The 24649-nt window shown below is 40.2% G+C and overlaps 1 protein-coding gene across 1 annotated transcript in view; it reads right to left on the bottom strand.

Annotated features, from left to right (window-relative positions):
• Positions 1-24649, bottom strand: part of LRIT1 (leucine rich repeat, Ig-like and transmembrane domains 1) — a 117392-nt gene that overhangs the window by 78392 nt on the left and 14351 nt on the right. The window contains exons 2-3 of the mRNA XM_075347297.1: positions 13673-14139; positions 130-435 (exon numbers count right to left, since the gene is read on the bottom strand). Coding sequence (XP_075203412.1) covers positions 130-435; positions 13673-14139 — 773 coding nt within the window. The remainder of the gene's footprint in view (positions 1-129; positions 436-13672; positions 14140-24649) is intronic.

Genomic DNA, 24649 nt, shown 5'->3' with positions numbered 1-24649 from the left:
GATTTTTTAATGATCATTTAGATCAATGCACATGTAGAAGTATTTTAAAACAATCTTCATAAATCTATTGGAAGTTACAAGCACTAGGAATATAAGTGACAGCAGTTCAGAAGGTGTAAATCTTCTTACCTGTTCCATTAATTTGGTTCCCATCTGCTCTTCTCCAGCTCAGTTCTGGGATCGGGATACCTATGGTGCCACATCGTAGTAAGGCTGAACTGCCAAATATTGTCTTGAGCTTTGCCACGGAAGTGCTAATTACTGGGCTCTGACATTTCCTCAACTCCACTTGATTGAATGGTACTCCTGCAAGGCTCCCTGGTGAATAGCACTTTAGGCGGGGCTCTATGAAAGCTACAGATGGCGAAGGGAAGTTGAGAAAATGAACCATTTCATATAGGCTGCAATCACATAACCAAGGGTTGTCCTGCAGACCTGAAAATAAAAAGATTTTTTTTGTAGTATTTGTTTTACATAATTTTTATTACTGATTCACAAACTGTTCTTATTAATTAATTTCTTATATAACTTTTATAATCTTGATAGTATGTACACTCAAAAACAGACAGTGTATACTAATATGAAGATAAAACTATAATTTTATTAGATATACTAGAAAAAAAAATTGTATAAAACAAACATAAACAAGCATGTAAAGGGTGGCTAGGGGTTGGGTTGTATTGATCACAATAAAAATTCACCACTGAAATATAAAAGCGGCATGGCTGTAGGACCAACAAAGTACCCAACAGCAAAGAGACAAGTGCATATACCAATAAATATGTGGTACCAAACTAGCAAACCCTCTCCACCCCAACAACGACATACATTTTCGGAAAATTACTTTCCCCAATGTGCAATTCAATAAATAACCAATTTCTGCTCTAACATTTCTGTGCCCTATATTCTATGTTCACTGATTGCAATGTGGTGTTAATAGTGCATCAGAGATATCAATGATATCCCGATGTTGTCATAATGGTCTGACAGTAAATTTCCCAGTTTCAAATTCTGGCAAATAATCTTTATTGTCTTAATTTTGTTCTTATGTAAATGGAAGCTTCCTGATTTTTCCACAATGGCATGTTGAGTAATGAATGATTGGTCATTTCTGGTTTTAACATGGCTGTTGATTTATTCCCAGTGGAGGTAAGTCACTGCCAGAAAGGCATTTAAACAGTTTATTATCCTTTTCTGCCCTTTATATTGCTCTTTTCCTGTGGCAAAGTCTGGAAAAAAGTGATGATACAAAGGACCATTTGTCAGCATTTGTCCAACAGTTATACTGGCTCAACGTATGGCCTAAAAAAGGTGTCTCATTACCAAGGTGCCACGCAAGAAACATCTCATGATGGGTAGAACCAGTGAGCTGTCTCAAGACTTTCGAAAACTTGTTGTAAAACATATTAATGGCATTGGTTAAAGAAAAATTTCTAAACTACTGACGGCTATAGTGACCACTGTTTGGGCCACAATCCATAAGTGGAAAGAACATAATTTAACCATAAACTACCTACGACATGGTGTTTCCCACAAAAATTCAGACAGAGGAGTGAAAGGAATAATCAGAGGAGTTGTCCAAGAACTACCTCTGGAGAGTTATGCGGGCGTCACACAGGACGATCTATCGTGCGATTGCACGAGCTATCGTACACGCCCCCATCATTTGTACGTCACGGGCAATTAGTTGCCCGTGGCGCACAAAGTCGTTAAACCCCCGCCACACGTATTTACCTCCTGGATGATCTTGCTGTGGGCGGCGAACATCCTCTTCCTGAAGGGGGAGGGACGTTTGGCGTCACAGCGATGTCACACAGCGGCCGGCCAATAGAAGCGGAGGGGCGGAGATGAGCGGGACATAAACATCCTGCCCACCTCCTTCCTTCCGCATTGCAGGCAGGACGCAGGTAAGCTGTGTTCATCGTTTCCGGGGTGTCACACGGAGCGATGTGTGCTGCCACGGGAACGATGAACAACTGGCGCACAGAAGAAGAAACAACTTTTTGAAAATGAGCGACATGTCAACGAGCAACGATAAGGTGAATTTTTGCTCGTTCACCGTGCTCGTAGCTGTCACACGCTACGATATATCAAACGATGCCGGATGTGCGTCACTTACGACGTAACCCCGCTGACATATTGCCCGATATATCGTACCGTGTGACGCCCGCATTAGAGAAAGACCATGAATCAGCAGGTTCAATTGTTTCAAAGAAAACAATAATTAATGCACTGAACCAACCTCCATGGCCTATATGCATGCTCACCACAGAAGACTGCATTGCTGAACAAAAATCATGGTCAAGTGCATTTCAAGTTTGCTTAACAACATTTAGACAAGACTGTGAAACACTGGTAAAATATAGTCTGGTCAGATGAACTAAAATAGACCTCTTTGAATGCCATAATACACACCATGTGTGGAGGCCAAATTTTCGAGGTGGGAATATTGTGGTGTGGGGCTCTTTATAAGCATACGGCACTGGCAAACTTCATGTAATCAAAGGATGAATGAATGGACAAATGTACAAAGACAGTCTTGATAAAAAGCTGCTGCCATCTACCAGGATAATGAAGTTGAAATGAGGGGGAACATGTCAGCAAGACAATGATCTAAAACACTCAGCCGAAGAAACTCTCAATAGGTTTCAGAGTAAGAAAATAAAGCTGCTAGAATAGTCAGCCAATCCCCTGACCTGAATCCTAAAGAAAATTTTTGAAATGAACTAAATCTCAGAGCCCACGGATCCTTCAGGATTTGAAGAGAATTTGTGTAGAAGAATGGGCCAAATCACATCTGAGCAATGCATGTGACAAGGTTCTCCATACAGTAGGCATCCTGAAGCTGTCATCACTAACAAAGGCTTTTGTAAAAAGTATTAAATAAATTTCATTAAGCGTGTTCAATACTTCTTTCCTGTGTCATTTCCATTACTACACATCTCTAAATTTATGGACATCTATGGTTTGGTATGATTTCTTTGACTTTATGAATTGCATGGGTTGTTACTTACATCTGGTGAGGAATTCATGTGAATAGCATCTTTTGAAGTATATTTACTTAGAAAATTGGTGATGTGTTCAATATTTATTTCTCCCGATGTATGTTCATTGCCACTTTAGTTTAAAGAAATAAGAACAGGATGTTTTCTTGTTAACACCTAAGTGACAACCAATATGACTTATAGTAACAAAGAGAAAACGCTGGTACCACCCAAGCACTCAGTATCACAGAAAGAAAAAAAAACAAGTCATAGAAAAAAAAAAGAGAGGATATGGTGCAACACATGTAGAAAAAAAGTCATATGACATTCAAGAAAAAATGTAGAAAATCAGATTGCACTCACCATCCATATAACACATCTTTATTCAGAGTTCATTAAAATTCAAGCAGGGCTGCATGACAAGGACACAAGGCGCACAGACAACATCCGTTTCGTGTGCTCCACAAAGGAGACCTGTAGAAGTGTGTGGAGCATGCAAAACGGCTGTTGTCTGTGCACCCTGCGTCCTTGCCGTACAGTCCTGCCTGGAGTTTTAATGTACTCTGAATAAAGATGTGTTATACGGATGGTCAGTGCAATCTGACTACATTTTTTTCTTCAATATGACTTAAAACTAACCTCAGATATAAGTGAATCACATCCCCTGATGCATGAAAATGCAGCAGCTGTCGCTATACACATTACCTGACACCCTGCCGCATCAGTCATGATCAGTGATGCTACTGTCAATAGTGACTATGGTAACTATATGGTTAAAAGAGTATATCTAATCCCTCTTTAACCCCATCAGCATTCTCTCTCTTTCTCTCTCTCTCTCATCTCTCATTAGTAAACAACCTGAAAGCAGTTTGGAATATGTTGAGGGTGGCTCTTTTTAAAATGGTATCACTTTTTGGGTTTTCAAATATACGGGAGAAGCTTCCCAAAATTGCTTCAAAACTGAATTAGATCTTTAAAAAAAAGAAGTTTTGTAAATTTCCTTGAAAAAATAAAAATCGCTTCTACAATTTTAAGGCTTCCAATGTTCTATCAAAATAAAAGAACATTTTACAGATAGTGCAGAGATGAGGTAAATGTTATTTATTAACTGGTTTCTGTGGAGTAATTATCTAGATTAAATCCTTCACTCCTGAGCCTGTTTTCACCTTCCTGACCAGGCCTATTTTTACAGTTCTGACAAGTGTCACTTTAAGGCCCGTTTCACACGTCAGTGAAAAACACTGACGTTTTTCACTGGCGTGTAAAACACGCACATGTCCCTCCGTGTGCCGTGAATTACGGCACACGTGGGTTGTCTAAGTGCAATCCGGGCTCCGTTCTCCGTGGCCCGTGATTGCACTTAGAAATCAACTCACCTGTGCCCGCTCCCACTCTCCATGGTGCTGATCGCTCCCGCGGTGCAGCATCCGGCCGGCGCTGACCCCCGCAGCAGCTGCTTCCGGGTCGGCTGTGACGTGCATCATGAATATGCGCGACAGTAATCAGCCGGCTTAGAAGCAGCAGGCTGCACGGGCTGCAGAGAGCGCCGCTGAAGCCGGGTGAGTAAAAATGTTTTTTATTTTAAAAGCACGTTTTTTTCTGGCACGTGTTTCACGGATCACACCACTGCGTGGTCCGTGGGACATCAGTGATGCCAGAAAAATATGGACATGTCTCCGTGCGGCAATCACGGACACGCGGGTACGCCGCACGGAGACATGGTCAGTGAAACATCACTGACGTGTGAGCAGACCCATTGATTATAATGGGTCTGCGTATGTCAGTGATTCTGGTACATTTAAAAAAAAGAACAAACGTACCAGAATCACTGACGTGTGAAAGGGGCCTTAGAGTATGAATCAGACGAGTGCAATGCGAGAAAATCTCTCATTGCACTCGGACCAATTTTAGTCAATGAGGCAGAGCAGTTGGTCAGCTTTTTTCTCATTCAGATTCTGGATGAGAGTAAAGTCTTAACATGCTGCGATTTGTTGCCGAAATCGTCCGAGACTCGCCAATACAAGTCAATGGGAGCGAAAAAAAAACGGACGCCACATGGACAGCACACGGACCATCCTAGTGACGTTTTTCTGAATACATTACAATTTTGTAGAATAGAACACTGTAAATGGTCCTGTGAATGACTGCAAATGACTAATAGCTGCTGAGAAAGAAATGAATTGCACACTGACAGCATACTGATAGCACACTGACAGCACACGGATGACAAGTGAGAAAATATCATCCTACTCTCCTGGATGAGAATAGGACTGTTTTTTCATACGTTCGTGTGAGTCCAGCCTATGTAAATAATAATAATAACTCTGCAACACTTCAATATTTCCCAGAGATTCTAAAATTCTTTTTCATGACACATTGTACGTCATGTTAGTAGTAAATTTTGGTAAATATGATTTCATTTATTTACAAAAATATAAAAAATTTGACAAAAAAATGCTAAAACTTTACAATTTGTATGCCCTTAAATCAGAAAGTGATAGCACACAAAATCATTAATAAATACTATTTCCCACATGTCTACTTTACATCAGCACCACATTTGAAATATCATTTGTTTTTGTTTGGAAGTTAGAAGGGTTAAAACTTCATCAGCAATTTCAAATTTTTCCAACAGAATTTACAAAACCAATTTTTGCAGTGACCACTTCTCATTTGAAGTCACTTTGAGGGGCCTAGGTGACAGAGAATGCCAAAAAGTGACACCATTTTAAAAACTGCACCCTCATATTGCCCTAAACCACATCTAAGAAGTTTATTAACCCTTTAGGTGCTTCACAGGAACTAAAGCAATGTGAAAGGAAAAAATGAAAATTTTAGTTTTCCCACAAAAATATTGCTTTAGCCCCAAACTATTAATAAACACAAGGGTAACAAGAGAAAATGCACCATGTAAATTATTGTAATTTTTTTCCTGAGTATGCTGATACTCCATGTGTCATTGAAAACTGTTGTTTGGCACATGTCAGTGCTTTGAAGGGAAGGAGCACCATTCGACTTTTGGAATTCAAAATTGTAATCATTAGCAGATGCCATGTCACATTTGTAGAGCCCCTCATGTGCCTCAATAATGGAAACCCCTACAAGTGACCCCATTTTGGAAAATAGAGAAGGTAAAGAGAATCAAATTGGACTTCAGAATTTGCAGGAATGGTTGGCAGGTGCCATGTCACATTGGCAGAGTCCCTAAGGTGCTAGAACAGCAGAAATTCCCCACACGTGATCCTATTTTATAAACTGCACCCCTCAATGAGTTAATCTTCAATGAATGAATCTAGCAAGCATATTGACCCACAAATGACCTCATTTTACAAATTGGACTCTTCAAAGAGTACATCTAGTGAGCATCCAGTAAGGGTATTGGCATTAGAAGTGTATCACAGAACTTTATGCATTCTGTAGTGAAGAATTAATTAAATTTTTTTCAGTAAAATATTGTTTTAGCCAAAAACTTTTATTTTCACAAGGCGAAATTGCTAAATAAGGCCCCATAATTAGTGATGGGCGGACCTGGACTGTAAAAGTCCAGATCTGTGAGAGTTCAAAAGTACCCAAGGGACAGGCCTGGAGATCTCAGGGAACTCCGGGTAATGATCCGGATCCAGCAAATTGGGTAATAAAAAAAAATAAAGGAAAAATAAAGAAAATAAAAATAAAGCAAGCGCTATACTTACCGGTCTCCAGCGCATTTGTAACTGCTTCTGTGGCCGCTCATTCTACTGCCGTGGCAGCTCATTTACCTTCCTTCATATTCAATGCTTCCCCCACTCACTGGCAGTCCTGGTGTCTGCAATTAGTTGCAGTCAGATAGCTCTCCCAGCCTGAGTAGCAGTCTGTCTGACTGCAACCAATTACAGACCCTGTCTGTGAGTCTATACCATAGTATAAAAATTAAAAAATCAAAAACTTGGTGTGGGGTATCCCCATATTATGATACTGAGCACAGATAAAGCATAAGTCTACAGGCTGTAGCCCCCAACCGTGTGCTTATCTTGGCTGTGTATCAAAATAAGAGGGACAGCATGCAGCTTCTTTATGATATCCCATCCTCATAAAGCCAGACAGCTGGGGACTAATATTCTCAGGCTGATGAGACCCATGCTTTTTGGGCCCTCAGCCTAAAAATAACAGCGTGCAGCCGCCCAGGATTGTCACATTCATTAATTGTCACATCCATTAGTCCACACGAGGTCCCACGACAATTCCAGACAACATGACTACCCGCTGTGAGTTGCAGACAGAGACTGAGGTGCGCAATGAGCGGTGACATCACTCAGGCTATTTGCGGTCACAGCTGAAGGTTCCCATGGTCCTCCACCTGTGACTGCAGGTAACTTGACCTCAGGTGACCTCATTGAACTGAGGTCACTGAGATCACAGACCTGCATCTCCTGTGCTGGTCTGTAATTTCACTTTATATACAAAAGATAGGGTCCGGTTCAACAAAATATAAGTAAGAGGAAAAAATCAGTATTCATAAAGGGTAACTCCAGCACTCAAGAGACAACAAAGTTTTAAATAGAATTTAGATTTTTTTATTTTTCATTTGTTGCAAAAAGGGGTGCACCTCAACCCATGCAAAACAATGTTTCGGCTTCCAGGAAGCCGTCATCAGGGTTTTGCATATGAAGCGTTGAGGGTTTAGGGGAAAAAAATCTGCAATATCAGATGGTTCTCAGTCCATGGGTAAGGTGCCCGAGAATGCAGAGACAAATCATATGTCAAGTTAGAGGGGGCAGTATGCAGAGGATAGAGAAGCAGTGCGCCTTCAGTGAGTCCACCGGTGTTTTATGGACAAAGTACTTGGCAGTGATGACAGTGATAGCGGGGTTCCCCTAAACCCTCAACGCTTTAAATGCAAAACCCTGATGAAGGCTTCCTAGAAGCCAAAACGTCATTTTGCATGGGTTAAGGTGCACCCATTTTTGCACCAAATCAAAAATAAAAAATTCGAAATTCTATTTGACCCTTTGTTGTCTCTTGAGTGCTGCGGTTACCCTTTACGTAATGTCAGCTTTATCTATGCTGGGTATCATAATATGGGGGACAATTTTTTTTTTTTATACCAGAATATAAACCGGATTACAGTGTCTGTGATTGGTTGCAGTCAGACATGCTGCCACTGAGGCTGGGGGCGCTGTATGACTTCAACCAATCAGAGACGCCAGGACTGCTTAAGAGCAGGGGAAGCAGTGAATATGAAAGAAGGTAAATGATCGACCCCAGAAGTAGAATGAGCGACTCCAGAAGTAGTTACAGGGTGGAGCAGGCACCGCTCTTGGCTGTGAAAGTTGGGGCTTAGCAGTCGGCTAAGCTCCAAGAGGCGATCATTGCAATACAGTTACTTTGCCACCTGCGATCACCATGAAATCATCGATTGGGAATCCCTATCTGATGATGACATATAGATACAGTGAAGCAAATAATTATTTGATCCATTGCTGATTTTGTAAGTTTGCTCACTGACAAAGACATGAACAGGCTATAATTTTAAGGGTAGATGTATTTTAACAGTTAGAGATAGACTATCCAAAATAAAATCCAGAAAATCACATTGCATAAATTATATAAATTTATTTGCATTTTGCAGAGAGAAATAAGTATTCAATCCCCACCAACCATTAAGATCTCTGGCTCCTACAGACCAGTTAGACGCTCCTAATCAACTCTGCATTAAGGACAGCTATCTTAAATTTATATGAAGTGAAAGCTGCACATCAAATTCAGAGAAATATGAACAAGCATAACTGCTTTATAATACATAAGGAATTAAAAATACAATTAGCCATATGAAAAATTGAAAACATTGAAATGTGACATTGCATAACTGCTGAGGATTATTTGAAAAAAGACATATTTAGCTAATGTATTGATCAATTCATTACTGCCCCATACCCACTTCACGGTAATCTCTTATTTATGGGGTCCCTAACCAAGAGGTAACATTTCGTTAGGGACCCCATAAATCAGCAAGGGATCAAATAATTATTTCCTTCAATGTACATCAAGTGTCCAAAGTGGTTAAAGGGTTATCTGTGAATTCATGTAAGGGTGAAGTGACAATTTTGATCCCACTTGTTTTTTCCAGACATTTGTGAAAATTTCAAATATGCCAATTTAGTGTGCAATACATTGTACCATACTTTTGTTTCTGGATACACACACCTCGTACATTTCTATGTGGGTTCTCCCAGCTACTACAATGCCATACATGTGGATGGTAACTGTGGTTTGATCATGAAACACCCTGAGGTCGAGGTATTTTTTACCCGACTCATCGTCGGGCTGGGGGTTGCAGATAATTTGCGTTGTCACAGGCTAACCTGGCGTACAGGAGGGAGGGAAGGTGGTGGACGGAAGGAAGGATAGAGGATGGGGGTAGTGATGGTGAGGAAAGTCTTTTTAGATTGTGATGCCACCTGTGGTCAGCGGCCAGGGATGGGCCGCCGCTGCAGGTGCTGCTCTCCAGGGCTGATGGTGAAGGTCGCAGCCGGGATGGTGTCGCTCCCCACAGGCGGAGCAGGGTTACCCCGGGGAGGATGATGGAGGACAGATGGGGGTGGTGGTAGGCCTTATGGGCACCGAAGCGCTGGGCGATGGCGTCGGCAAAGGAGAGGCAAAGGCAGAGGCTGTGGTTCCAGGTCTTTTACTAACAGGTAGTTCAGGTGCTGACCCAGAGTACTGGTCTCTGCCACGATGGGCTCCAGTTGATCCCTGATAGTCGGTGGTCACCGCCAGTGCTCGTGAAAGTCTTTCTAGTGAAGTGTCCCTCGGTTGCTATCCGGAACCCGGGCCGAGCCACAGGCACACGAAGAGAGAAGAACGCTCAACTCCCGTTGTCTGTGCGAGATGCTCTCCCAAGCTGTGCCCGCGAAAGTCTGCTCTAGTGAGATGGTTGCACCTACTTCTTACCCCAAGTGGTGCCCGCCCCCAGTGGTTGCGCTAATGATGGGGGAAGTCCCATGCTTCATGATGGCTAACCTCCCTGTATGCCCTAATCCACTCCCCTATGGGAAAGCACCTTATTGTTTTATGTGTGTGGTTTTGTGAAGGCACCGGCAGTTAACCCCCTCCTAACCCAGGATGGATATTACCCCTTTAAAGAGGTGTAATACCCTGTGGTGCCTGAAGCCCAGGGGCGTCACAGTCACACTATGGGACTCAAAAGGGAAGGAGGCAATTTGGTTTTGGGATCATAGATTTGGATAGAAGTATTTCTGGGGGGAGCAATGTCCCTTTTTTAGAGCCTTTGTGCTATCAGCAACATGGAAACGCTCTATTTTGCCATTGGTAGATGACAGACCTGAGAAGAGGGTTTGGGTTTTTTGGGATCATTTGAAGTTGTATTGATATTACTTTAGACTAAATAACATTTTTTGTTCACTTTCAAGACTAGGTTCACATTTATCCTGTGATCTATACTATGTACTTACATTTCGACTTCCATCTAAATCTAGGCGATTTATGCCAAACCTTAACAGAACCATTAAATATAATGTGGTTTATGGAGTCAATTTGGATTATGTTAGGCCTCTGTTCTGGCTGTGACCTGTCTTTTTAAGCTTTCATAAAACTGTGGTTTATCACAGTTTGTGCACACCTCAGAAAAGATGGATACAGCAGGAAAAGAGGCCAGATAGAGGCCGAAGTGACTCTGACTATCTAATTTTTAGTGACCAGTTCAGTCTGAATGTTTTTGCAGATTTAGATTTAACCCCTGACATAAGTACTCAGCTTAAAGCGCAGGATAAATGTGAACCCAGTCTTATTCTGATGTTTGGGAGGCAGAAACCAAAAGCAGTAGAGGAATTTTGTTTTTAGTATTTTTTTACACCATTCATCATGCAGTATGAGACAACTTTATTCTGCTGGTTTTTACCAATACCAGACATCTTGTTTTTTTATGTTTTGTTATTTTTGCATGCTAACATAGTTTTTCTTTTTTAAAGCTATGTGCACACATTGCATCTTTGTGGTGACTACAAAGATACACATTTTTGCATCTTCATGGTGACCACAAAGGTGCACGTTTTTTGGCCTCCAAAAACTGCACCATCTGAAGCTCACAGCGAGTGCCATAGAACATGACTTCCCGCTGCGAGCTCCATGCACGAGTGAAGCGAGTCACGCGGGCAGCGGGGATGTCACTCAGGTTACCCGTGGCCACAGCTTGAGTCCTCCACCTGTGAGATAAAATCACCCGAGTGACTAAAGTGAGCCGCATAATCAGCAGTGACGTCACTCAGGTAATTTCCAGTCACAGGTGGAGGATTCCATCTGTGACTGCGGGCAACCTGAGTAACGTCCCCGCAGACCATGCGGCTTACTTCACTTGTGTGTGGAGCTCACAGTGGGCAGTCATATTTTATGGCGCTCCCTGTGAGTTTCAGATGGTGCATTTTTTGGGGGCCAAAAACCTACATGTTTGTGAGCTTCAGATGTAGTACTGGTAGAAATGTCATAGGATCTTGTGTGGATTACATCGGACCTGGGTGTTTTTGGGCTTAATAAAGTGGGGAAAGAAAATGCTTTTTGGTCTTTTATTTCAAATAAAGGATTTCTTCAGTGTTTGTGTTTATTTACTTTCACTTACAGATTAGTGATGGGGTGGGTGTCTCATAGACGCCTGGCTTCACAAATCTAGCACCAAGTGGCTGCTGTGGGCTGCCATTAATTCCCTCATTGCCCTGATTGTCACTGCATCAGGGCAATCAGAAAGCGCTGGGTAAAGTGCCGGGGTTTTCACATTTAATGGATGCGACAATCTTGGGAGGCTGCTGGCTGATATTTTTAGGCTGGGGGGCACCAAATAATCATGAGTATCCTCAGCTTGAGAATACCAGTCCCAAGCTGTCGGGCTTTATCTGTGCTGGTATCATAATATGGGAGATACTATGCCAATATTTTATTCATTTATTTATTTTACTGTACGATATAGACCCACCCACTGGCATCTGTGATTGGAAGCCTCAGACCCGCTGTCCCTCAGCATGGGGGCTCATCTAACTGCAACCAATCACAGACACCGGTGGCTGGGGGAAGCAGTAAATATGTATGAGCTTAATGAGCAGCCTGGGAAAAAGAATAAGAGGCCGTGGGAGTAGTGTGACAGCCATGCGCTGGTGATTGGTGAGTATGAAGCACTTGCTCCTACCCCCTTTGTGCTTGCTCCTACCCCCCATGGCCAGATACTAGGGATCAATCCCCTGCAGACTCCGAGTCAGCAGGTGGTTGATCTGCCAGTCCTCCAAAACACAGGGATGAAATGCAAAAAGAATTGACATGCTGCATCTTTGTGGTCACCAAACAAACTGCAACGTGCACACGGCAAAAATGAAAAGTCGTCGACTTTGCTGGGGAAGGAAATGCATGCTCCACCTAAAAAATGGAGAAAGAAATGCAGCGTGTGCACAAGTCCTAAATATTATTGCATCAGCAAATTTTGAGCATTTCAACTTTTTTCTTTTTTTGCAGACAGCTGTATGAAGGCTTCTTTATTGAATGAATTTTTATTAGTACCATTTTGGGGTACATTACATATTGTTATGGATTTGTATTAATTTTTGTAGCTATAATAAAAAACAGCAATAGAAATATTTTTATTATATTTTTTTACACCATTCTCCATGTAGTAAAAGTGATATGCCAACTTTATTGTTAGGGCCAGCACAATTGCAGTGATACCGGACTGATATTGTTTTATTTTTGTCACGTTACCTTTGCACACTAAAAGTATTTTTTAATAAAAGTACCCTCTCTCTATTAACTATCTAGATGCTGCTCTCATTGACAGCCGCACTAAGGCGGGCTTTGCACACTACGACATTGCAGGTGCAATGTCGGTGGGGTCAAATTGAAAATGACGTACTTCCGGCATCGCATGCGACATCGTAGTGTGTAAAGGCTCGATGATACGATTAACGAGCGCAAAAGCGTCGTAATCGCATCATCGGGGCAGCGTCGGCATAATCAATGATTACGCTGACGCGACGGTCCGATGTTGTTCCTCGTTCCTGCAGCAGCACATATCGCTGTGTGTGAAGCCGCAGGAGCGAGGAACATCTCCTACCGGCGTCACTGCGGCTTCCGTAGGATATGTGGAAGGAAAGAGGTGGGCGGGATGTTTACATCCCGCACATCTTCGCCCCTCCGCTCCTATTGGCCGCCTGCCGTGTGACGTCGCAGTGACGCCATACGACCCGCCCCCTTAATAAGGAGGCGGGTCGCCGGCCAGAGCGACGGTCGCAGGACAGGTGAGTCCATGTGAAGCTGCCGTAGCGATAATGTCCGCTACGGCAGGTATCACAAGGATATCGCAGTTGCGACGGGGGCGGGGACTATCGCGCTCGGCATCGCAGCATCGGCTTGCGATGTCGCAGTGTGCAAAGTGCCCCTTAGGGGGATAAACAACCATGATCAGTGTATCGATCATGGCCAATGCAGCCCAGTGTCACCTATAATATCCAGCTTACACTTGCACAGACTGCCCCCACTGGGGATACTATTCACTTATTCTCCAGCTCCATAAAAAAAACCAATGCTGAGGAATAAGAAATCTTCATGATTGTTGTAAAAATGATTATCAGCAGTCATTAAGTAGTTAAGTGTACCATAACTGTTACAAATTGTGTTTAGCATACTAAAAAAAAAATCGTATTTCCATTACTTACCAAGAATTAGGGTGGAATGATCATTTGAAAAATATGATGCAGAATTGAGATTAAGCCAGGAAGCAATAAGTTCTTGAGGAAGAGTCAGGAGTTTATTGCTGGACAAATCCAGGTAGGTTATGTTTTTCATGTAGCGAGCTGCATCTTTAGGTATAGAGGATAGCTCGTTATTATGCAAGTCAAGCAGCCTTAGCCTGGGCGTGCTGGCAAGAGATTCCCAAGGAAAGGATGTGAGGTCATTTCCATCCAATCTAAGTTCTTGAAGTTTACGGAGGCCTCGTAATGTGACAATACTCAAGCTAGATACTGAATTATAGGGCATCCAAAGAAATTCAAGGTTAGAGAGTTTTTGGAAAGCTTCTCCTTGAACACGCCTGATAGCAGTCTTTTCTATGCGAAGTTTAAAAGTGTCTGTAGGAATATTCACTGGTGTCAAGGTCATCTCAGGGTCATTACAAAGTACTTCCCTGTAAAGTGAAAAAATATATAAGACAATCAATACAAAAAAATAATACATCTTGTGAGCTATCTAGTAACCAGACTGTAGGCTAGTTCTTAGAAACATTGAAAAGTGATATGAAAGATGGTATCTTGTTAACAATTGCTCATTGAAAGAGGATTGTGATATCTTAAATGGTTCCTACTAGGTGTTTTTATGTACCAGAACAAATCTAATTTTAATTAAAGAGGTTGCTTTGTACTTTTACATTGATGGCCTATTCTTAAGTTAGGTCAACAATATTTGATTGGTGTGGGTGCGACGTCTGACAAAACTCACCTTCTCAGCTACCCACATTAATTAGCTGCTTCCGGTGCCGTGTGGAAGTGCTCAGTTGCAGAGCTCCATTAACTGTATGGAGGTTGAACCAGGTACTGCACATGTGCCACCTTTTCAAATCAATAAAGGTGGATGTGCAGTACCAAGCTGCAGCCATTATACTGTTAAAGTGCAGTGCAGCTCTGCAGCTGAGAACTTCCAGCCTCCGCCGGCTACAAGAACAGCTGATTGGCGGGATTGACAGGTGGCGCACCCCTACTGATCAGATATTGATTACATATCTTAAGGATGAAAGGTCATCACTGTAAAAGCTTTGGACAACACCTTTAGCAAATGTCTTTACATCAGAGGAATAAACATCTACATTGGCTCTTAAGACTGTTCACATTAATGTTTGTCATAGAAGCAGAAAGATAACATTTAAGGAGTGCTGTATCTGTTGTATAATGTACATTAATGGTGCCCAACTGACACCAATAACCATAGAGAGTTAGAGTTTTCATTAGGATGATCATCAACAGCAGCAGAAAAAAATACCACATGATGAAATAGCTTGTATGTGGGATAATTTTTGAAATATACAAAGAGTAAATATAAAAAGAAAACGAACATGCTGCAAACCAAAAGATCAAGTGAGAATTTGTTGGCATACTGGCTGCTATGGACCAGAGACTGGAGGGGTAACTTGGCAGAATACGCACAGTGCTCCCACATACCTTACACAAGGCCCCATCTATCTCTTGATGAACCCAATGACTAAAAGGGAAAATGTGTTGGAATGTCGTGAGTACTAAAGATAAGTCACATGTTTACTTTTGTTGGCTATTTTATGCAGTATGTTTGCTCGAAGAAGCTTTCAGGTTTGCTAGGCCCTAGAGCGTGCATGCACTTGCAAAGGTGTGAAGCATGTTGTAATGTTATAAGTCATAGTGCTGTGGTGTTGAAATACAGATACTAGGACACTTTGGAGAAATAGCCATTCCACTGGTTTCATGATTGATGCATTCTGTACTAAAGATGAAATTGGACGTCACCTTCCAAGCATGAAACAGTGTCTACACAAAGGTTTTTGCTTGACATTGAGCTACTTGCCCGATGTACATCTACAGGTGACCCATTGACATCATGCCACTGATCTCAATGGCTATCATGGCGCTGAGCAAGATATAAGTGGAAGTTGCAATGGAGGCCTATCCTCTTTAGCAAAAAGTCCTGCTTTAGTCTTAGACAAAGTGATAGCCAGAAGTTGCTCTAGAGACGACATGGACATTGCCACACAGAGGGAACATCACACCGTTCCTACTCCTGAAATTATGGTGTGGATGGCATAAAGTACAGTAGCTAGACTCTTATATGCTTAATTAGAGATACACTGACAGCTAAGCATTACTATGATTTAGTTATGGAACTAGTGGAACGGCTATCCTTCCAAAGTTTTCCAGGAGCCATTTTTTAACATAACGATGCCAATCTGCATGTTGCTTATGCTCCTGTGAGGTCTGCATAGTCTAAACATGTTGTCATGGCCTGCAGAATCTCTGAAATTGTCTTCCATTGCGCACATGGGACATCATTGGCTGGTAACTGAAAAGGGAGTGGTTATCAGCGTATCTTGATGATTTGTGTACCCAAGCACATTCAGTGCGGCAGAACATTGTTTAGACAACCATTAATAACCTCATTGATAACAGCTAATGCATTTAAGTGTGTGTATTTCTGTGTATGTCGGTTATACATGATACTAAATAAATTGAGATATATACTTTGAAATAGTATTTTGATGGCAATGATTTCTTTTCACTAAACATAGAGGATGCCCCTTGTAATATATCCTACCTTGGATATAAAAGGATCAAATATAATTTGATTGCAGCAATAACTTTTGAAGGCCTTTTCATACAAGCTTATAGAAAAAATGTGTCTTTATTATTTCATCATCATTATTGGAATGTTAGTACTTTAGGTAGTCTATTACATCCTCTATTTAGTCTTCAGTATTCTGTCATCTTAGGGTGACCATTGTCCAATCAAAAATCTCAACTCAGGTGCGATGATGTAACTCTAATTACAGTTGCATCACCTCCTTTTATAAATGCTCTCTGTGTTAGGTATACAGGTTTAGGTTTTCTCAGCTTAGTTTTTTAGCATGTTGACATGTTTCTATAAGATGTTTTTTCAGATATATATCATTCTTGGATTAAGAAAGCAGATATGTTTTTCTACATATGTGGAGAAGTCACTTTTGCATCACAAAGGCGAAACTCGACTATCATGATATTGTAATTGATAGCTCCAGTAGAAAAGGGAACACATGGAAGGCCAAACTAATGCTGGTAGAAGATAGTGTGTAGGTGAAGTTGTTTTAGGAAAAAAAATGTCCAGAAGATGAGAGGACAGTGTAAACTATGGACTAGAGCTAGATAACAATTGTACAATTAGTAGGGAAGATAGTATAAATAGTAATCAAGGTCAAGTAATTAAATGTTTTAGAAATCAGGGTAAGTATGGACAAAGTAAAGACATTTTATAATAATGATGATAGTAAAATTCATATGGAAAAACAAATAAAGTGCATGTATACATACAAAGCATTTATTTCTATTGCTTGGCACCTCCTCTGTGATCATTGTCCGCACCTAACCCTCAGACAATCTGCAGTACATCCACGTGGTTTTACAATGGATTTGCAGTGGATTTTAGCTCTCACAACAGAGTAGATTACATCTGCTACAAAACAGACCGTACTGAAGACTTAAAAATCTATCATGCATGGGGAATTGCTAATGCATTGTACTGTATTTTGTTTCTGATTCAGAGCTGGAGGGAGGGCAACCAAGATAGGTAAGGGGAGGGCATCAACAAGTCACTATGCATTAGCCAGGGTTATTAGGGAACTAACGCCCTGAACTGAACATGGATGAATAAAAGCCTACCCATTGCTCCAAAAGTATAAACATTGAAGATAACCAAAATATGAATAGATGAAAGCAATGATTATAAGGATTACAAATTGTTTTGGAATTACCAGAAAGACAGAAATAAAGAAAAGGCACCTTATCCTTTACATAGAGTACTGCCTACATCCTTTATACACAATAGCTGGAAGGAAGATTAATAGATTAACACATTGAATCAATATAGGTAGAAATATTGTATATAGAGTTAGAAGGAATTCTGAAATGCTCACGGTATACTAAGTCTCCAAAGTAGAATAGAAAAAGCAGAAAATCTAAAATGTGCATGACCAATATAGAAGAATATGGAGGACCCAATTACAGGGGAACAAATATTTCTAGATCTGATTTTCCAACAGACCTGACATACAGATTTGGTGGGTGCCAGCGGCATGGTGGTCACAGAAAAGAAGTCGAAATTGAGTTATCTGAAAGGCATCCTTAATTTCATATTTGAGAATTATGTGGCATATTTATCAATGTATGTAAACCAATTTATTGAGTAAAAAAATAACAGTGATGATTGCTCCTTTGTGCTTTTCTGCAGAAGAACCATGAAGATCTCAATATACCAAAAACCATATAAATGATTCCAGTACATATGATCAATTATACATACACAAAATTGTACCGAAACACATAACTTAAACACAATATTTTTATTATAGGAAGATTGGTGATAAAAATATACAGATGCAATAAAACGGAGAAATTATACAGTGAAATAAATTAACCTTGTGTAAATCACCTGGTAGATAGTTCTAAATAAATAATTAATATAATAAATATAATAAATACGTCTACTAATGTCTATAATAAATTGTATATTACAAGTATACCTGTATTATGTACCAACAAGGTTAAGTTGTAAGGAAATAGTATAAACAATTGAATAGGGGATTACTAGACAAATATTCAGAATATCATATATGATAGATATACATGAAGTGCAAAGTGCTGATCAAATAAATACTGAATATGTTAAGTATAATAGGCCAAAGCAATTCTATATAAAAATATCTCCATACACAGGTGGTACTAGTTGTAAAAAATCTATCATTGCAATACCCAAATGGAATGGTCAAAAGATAGGGAATATGTTCAGTGTATAGCCATCAATCAAGTTATACATGTGTAGTGGTTACAATCATAAAGTGCACTGTGCTAATAAAGGATTCACTATTTGTATATAAATAACAAACAATATATTGAACTGTACTAATCAATGAAAAATCAATGCACTGAACATATTGAGCCTAAGTATAGGAGTCACCAGACATCTGTGATTATCCGAAATAGTGCTATACAGAGTAATTACCTATAGCATGTACATAATCGGTATCATATGATATTTAGCAACATACCAGGGACCCCAGGGAAGCTCCCAACGTGCGTTTCGCCATCTTTCTCAAGGGAAACAATTAAATTCAATTATTTATACTATTTCCTTACAGTTTAACCTTCTTGGTACATAATATGGGTATACTTGCAATATACAACTCATTATAGACATTAGTGTAGGTATTTATTATATTTCTGATATTGATTATTTATAACTATCTACCAGTTGATTTACACAAGGGTAAATTATTTCACAGTACAATTTCTCTATTTTATTCCATCTGTATATTTTAATCTCCAATCTTCCTATAATAAAAATATTGTGATTAAATTATGTGATTTGGTACAATTTTGTGTAGGTATAGTAGAACCATGGAGATATAGAATTGCATTGAGGGACTAATTCATGAACATTTTCAAAAACTTTTCAATTTACTTTCCAACTTGTCATTCACTCAGCATAATAAAAATAATTGATGTATTACAGTCCCAAGAATCACTATAAAGCTAAGGAACTTGGGGAACAGATACATTGCTATCTAGATATGCATCAGTAGAGTATAGAGATCCTCTCATACCCAGGCCTCCTACCATGACCATAACTACATCTAAGGAAAGATGAGTTCATCCATCAGAGATTGGATTAGTTTTCTCTTCTTATAAAAGATAAGTAGGAGGAAAATATCTGGAAACAAAATAATATATTGGATTAAAAGCTAACTTTTTAATAAATTGCCAAACTTAATCTTCAAAATACAGTAATTGCCTTATTGTTTCCATACCTAAATATCTAAAATACGAGTATTTGTTTGAGTATGTTCTCTCAAGCCCTTTTAAGGGACATCCCAAAACTCTAAATTGAGCAGCCCCAGGGGTACCTAATGCTGCTACTGATTGTACAGAAAGAACCCAAAATAAGGCACCATATGTCTGATAAGGATGGCAATTACTAATATGTTAGCCTATAATGTAGGGTTTGGGGATTGCGACTGGTATTCAAGAAGGGGCATTGTGAAACTAATGGGAGCAAGATGTCTGCAGGTCATGATGGGGATTGCGACTGGTATTCAAGAAGGGGCATTGTGAAACTAATGGGAGCAAGATGTCTGCAGGTCATGATGGGGTAAAAACTATGCTTACAATTTTACAGATATTTTAATTAAAACCTAAAAAATCTATACGGAAACTGCAAAGTGATAACAAAGCCGTGGAGCCCTAGATTAAACTTACAGAAGAGTATTCTGACACAACTGTAAACCCGGTAAGAAGTCCTAGTGCAGGTCCATGTGCTTATCGGATGGATCTAATCCAATTTGGTCAACTGCATGCGTAACTAAATTGACCACTGGTCTTGTCACTTGGCGCTCATGCTGAGCCGTATCATTGGCATGAGTTGTTTCCCAGATTATTTGTCAAACTGCTATTTTTAAACCTGACTACAGTAACACAGACAAACAAATCCATCGAGACAAACTATGAAGACAAATCATTACTGAATTCCAAAAGTCCCTTTCTCTCATTATTCTATTAGAGATTTTAACTTTCTTTGTAAAAATCCATAGAAACAAAATATCATGAACGTAACAGATAAATATACATTATTGTATTAAGGATTGCCGTAATAACAGTTCCTCATGGTATATCTAAGAAATGTATTACCTTTACACATGTTCTCATTCGGCTACTTGTATACAACAAGGATTTCGGGGGAATTCAGGTCATTGCAGTATTCTTTTTTAGACATTAGTGGACTATAGGCTTTTTTTATACAAATATATAACCTGTAGTCTGTTAGTAACTCTTTTTTTTGTCCTTTCTCCTTGAAACATCTGGGAGTCTCCAAATAAAAGAGGACACCTCTTGATCCCCATAGCATTTGACAAATCTCCAAAGAATCACCAAAACTCCCTGAAACTGGTCTCCCTAGAGGCCTCCCAAGGAGGTGATATGATATGTTTATAGGGGGCACAGAAAAGACATGGGGGGCATAGGAGAAGTACAAAGGGGGCATGATCGGATTACGTGTGTGTTGCATGCAATCTTTCCCAAAAACCGTTGCTGAAAACTTGGCAAATATCTACAACTAGTAAATGCAGGCTATATCTTACAGATAGATTTCCAAAGCAATGGAGAGAAAAAATAAGATTCTTACAGTCGTACATATGTGTAAAAGGACATGTTAATATTTGTTGTACAGTATTATACAATTTATAGTATATCTTTAAGGACCTTTTATGAATCATTGTTCTTCATGGGTATTCTCTATCAGTTATGAGATACCGTTGAACTTTCGGATTCCGAGCATAATTCGTTCCGGCAGTGTGCTCTTAAAACCAAGTTGCTGTTATATCAAAGCGAATTTTCCCATACAGTCAAGGAAATAATTATTGATCCCTTGCTAATTTTGTAAGTTTGCCCACTGACAGACATGAACAGTCTATTATTTTAAGGGTAGGTTAATTTTAACAGCGAGAGATAGATTATCCATAATAAAATCCAAAAAAATCACATTGTATAAATTATAAAAATGTGTTTGCATTTTGCAGAAAAAAATAAGTATTTGATCCCTCTGACAAACAAGACTTAATACTTGATGGCAAAACCCTTGTTGGCAAGCACAGCAGTCAGTCAATTTTTTGTGGTTGATGAGGCTTGCGCACATGTCTGGAGGAATTTTGGTTCACTCTTCTTTGCAGATCATCTCTAAATCATTAAGATTTTGAGGCTATCATTTAGCAATTTGGAGTTTCGGCTCCCTCAATAAGTTTTCTATGGGATAATGGTCTGGAGACTGGCTAGGCCACTACATGACCTTAATGTGCTTCTTTTGAGCCACTCCTTTGTTGCCTTGGCTGTATGTTTTGGGTCATTGTCATGCTAGAAGACACAGTCACGACCCATTTTTAATGTTCTGGTGCAGGGAAGGAGGTTATCACTCAGGATTTTACGGTACATGGCTCCATCCATTGTCTCATTGATGCGGTGAAGTAGTCCTGTGCCCTTAGCAGAGAAACACCTCCAAAACATAATGTTTCCACCTCCATGCTTGACAGTGAGGACGATGTTCTTTGGATCATAGGCAGCATTTTTCTTCCTACAAACACGGCGAATTGATTTAAGACCAAAGAGCTCAATTTTTGTCTCATCTGACCACAGCACCTTCTCCCAATCACTCTCAGAATCATACAGGTGTTCACTGGCAAAATTCAGACGGGCCTGCACATGTGCCTTCTTGTGCAGTGGGACTTTGCGGGCACTGCAGGATTTTAATCCATTACGGTGTAATGTGTTACCAATGGTTTTCTTGGTGACAGTGGTCCCAGCAGCCTTGAGATTATTATCAAATTCTCCCCATGTAGATTTAAGCTGATCTCTCACCTTCCTCATGATCCTGGATACCCCACAAGGTGAGATTTTGCATGGTGCCCCAGATCGATGTTGACACATTTTGTATTTCTTCCATTTTCTTACTATTGCACCAACAGTTGTCTCCTTCTTACAAAGCATCTTACTTAAGGTTTGTAGCCCATTCCAGCTTTCTGCAGGTCTATGATCTTGTTCCTGACATCCTTAGAAAGCTCTTTGGTCTTACTCATGATTTAGAGGTTAGAGTCTGACTGATAAATTGAGCCTGTGGACATGAGTCTTTTATACAGGGGACAATTTAAGGCAGCTGTCTTTAATGCAGGTAACGAGTTGACTAAGAGCGTCTAAGGCTGTGTGCCCACAGGAACTCGTACCTGCGGATATATCCGCAGGTACGTCCGCAGGTTTCCCGCAGCACCTCCCCGGAATCCGCAGCTATACATAGCTGTGGGATTCCAGCGGAATTGTTGCAGTAAACCTGTGGATATTCATGCAATTTACCTGCGGAAGTCCCGGCCTCTATCTCCATAGTGGCGGGCCATGATTTCCGCAGGTAAATCCGCAGGAATAATTTACATGCAGTTATGTGCGGCTGTGGGACATCCGCAGCATATTCCGCAGCCACACATTCTGCATCATGGACACAGACACTCCCCACGTCCCATAGGGTAACATGGGGAGTGTCTGTACTTGCTGAAACCTTAGGATTTATCTAGAAAATCCAGATAAATCCGCAGGTTTTCCACAGCAAAATCCGCAGGAGCAAGCTCCCGTGGGCACATAGCCTAAGTGGTCTGTAGGAGCCAGAACTCTTAATGGCTGGTAGGGGATCAAATACTTATTTCTCTGCAAAATGCAAATACATATATATAATTTATACAGTGTGATTTTCTAGATTTTCTTTTGGATATTCTCTCTCACTTTTAAAATTAACCTATCCTAAAAATTATGGACTGTTCATGTGTTTGTCAGTGGGCAAACTTACAAAATCAGCAAAGGATGAAATAATTATTTCCTTCACTGTATGGATATAATTGAAACGCAGATAATTCGCTCCACAACGCAAAAATATGTACTGTATTTATACAAACGTATTACAGTGATACAAAATAATGTGCTGTATTCATATAAAATTATTACAGTACACTAATACGAAATACTGTACAGTAAAAAAACATATAAAGAAAATTAAACTGCACGTTAGCTTACAATAGAATTGTTGGTGTGCGGGAGACAAGAGATGGCATGAGAAGGGTTATTGTGGTAGCATCAATTTCACTAACTATAAATATGACAATCTTTATTCTATACAGTACACAGAAAAGACACCCCAAGTCTATTCTTATCAAAATAAGGGCCGGACTAAGCCAAAGGTGGGGTAGGAATGCTGCACAGGCAGATTACAGTACAAGCAATGCGCTGTACTGGTTAGGACAAACAAAGTACAGTACAGTACTGTATCCACAAATGCAAATTGACAGACATACAGTACAGTATATATATATTAGATACTGTACTATACTGTACTGTACAAAGGAATCGGACGTGTGCGAGGTGAGCATTTGCTCATATTTTGAATTCTTGCTCGTAAACCAAGTTACAAATTTGTAAAAAGCTCGCAAACTGGGTTACTCATAATCCAAGGTTCCACTGTAAATGGTTTTTAATCTGCACTGGTTACATGATTCTACTAAGAGAAATAAATATTTAAATAATATCAAATGTCATACAGTCAGGGCCAGAAATATTTGGACAGTGACACAAGTTTTGTTATTTTAGCTGTTTACAAAAACATGTTCAGAAATACAATTATATATATAATATGGGCTGAAAGTGCACACTCCCAGCTGCAATATGAGAGTTTTCACATCCAAATCGGAGAAAGGGTTTAGGAATCATAGCTCTGTAATGCATAGCCTCCTCTTTTTCTAGGGACCAAAAGTAATTGGACAAGGGACTCTAAGGGCTGCAATTAACTCTGAAGGCGTCTCCCTCGTTAACTTGTAATCAATGAAGTAGTTAAAAGGTCTGGGGTTGATTACAGGTGTGTGGTTTTGCATTTGGAAGCTGTTGCTGTGACCAGACAACAAGCGGTCTAAGGAACTCTCAATTGAGGTGAAGCAGAACATCCTGAGGCTGAAAAAAAAGAAAAAATCCATCAGAGAGATAGCAGACATGCTTGGAGTAGCAAAATCAACAGTCGGGTACATTCTGAGAAAAAAGGAATTGACTGGTGAGATTGGGAACTCAAAAAGGCCTGGGCGTCCACGGATGACAACAGTGATGGATGATCGCCACATACTTTCTTTGGTGAAGAAGAACCCGTTCACAACATCAACTGAAGTCCAGAACACTTTCAGTGAAGTAGGTGTATCTGTCTCTAAGTCAACAGTAAAGAGAAGACTCCATGAAAGTAAATACAAAGGGTTCACATCTAGATGCAAACCATTCATCAATTCCAAAAATAGACAGGCCAGAGTTAAATTTGCTGAAAAACACCTCATGAAGCCAGCTCAGTTCTGGAAAAGTATTCTATGG

The sequence above is a fragment of the Anomaloglossus baeobatrachus genome, chromosome 5 (genome assembly GCF_048569485.1).
Source record: "Anomaloglossus baeobatrachus isolate aAnoBae1 chromosome 5, aAnoBae1.hap1, whole genome shotgun sequence".
Lineage (NCBI taxonomy): Eukaryota > Metazoa > Chordata > Amphibia > Anura > Aromobatidae > Anomaloglossus > Anomaloglossus baeobatrachus.
This window is presented reverse-complemented; position numbering and strand designations above follow the sequence as displayed.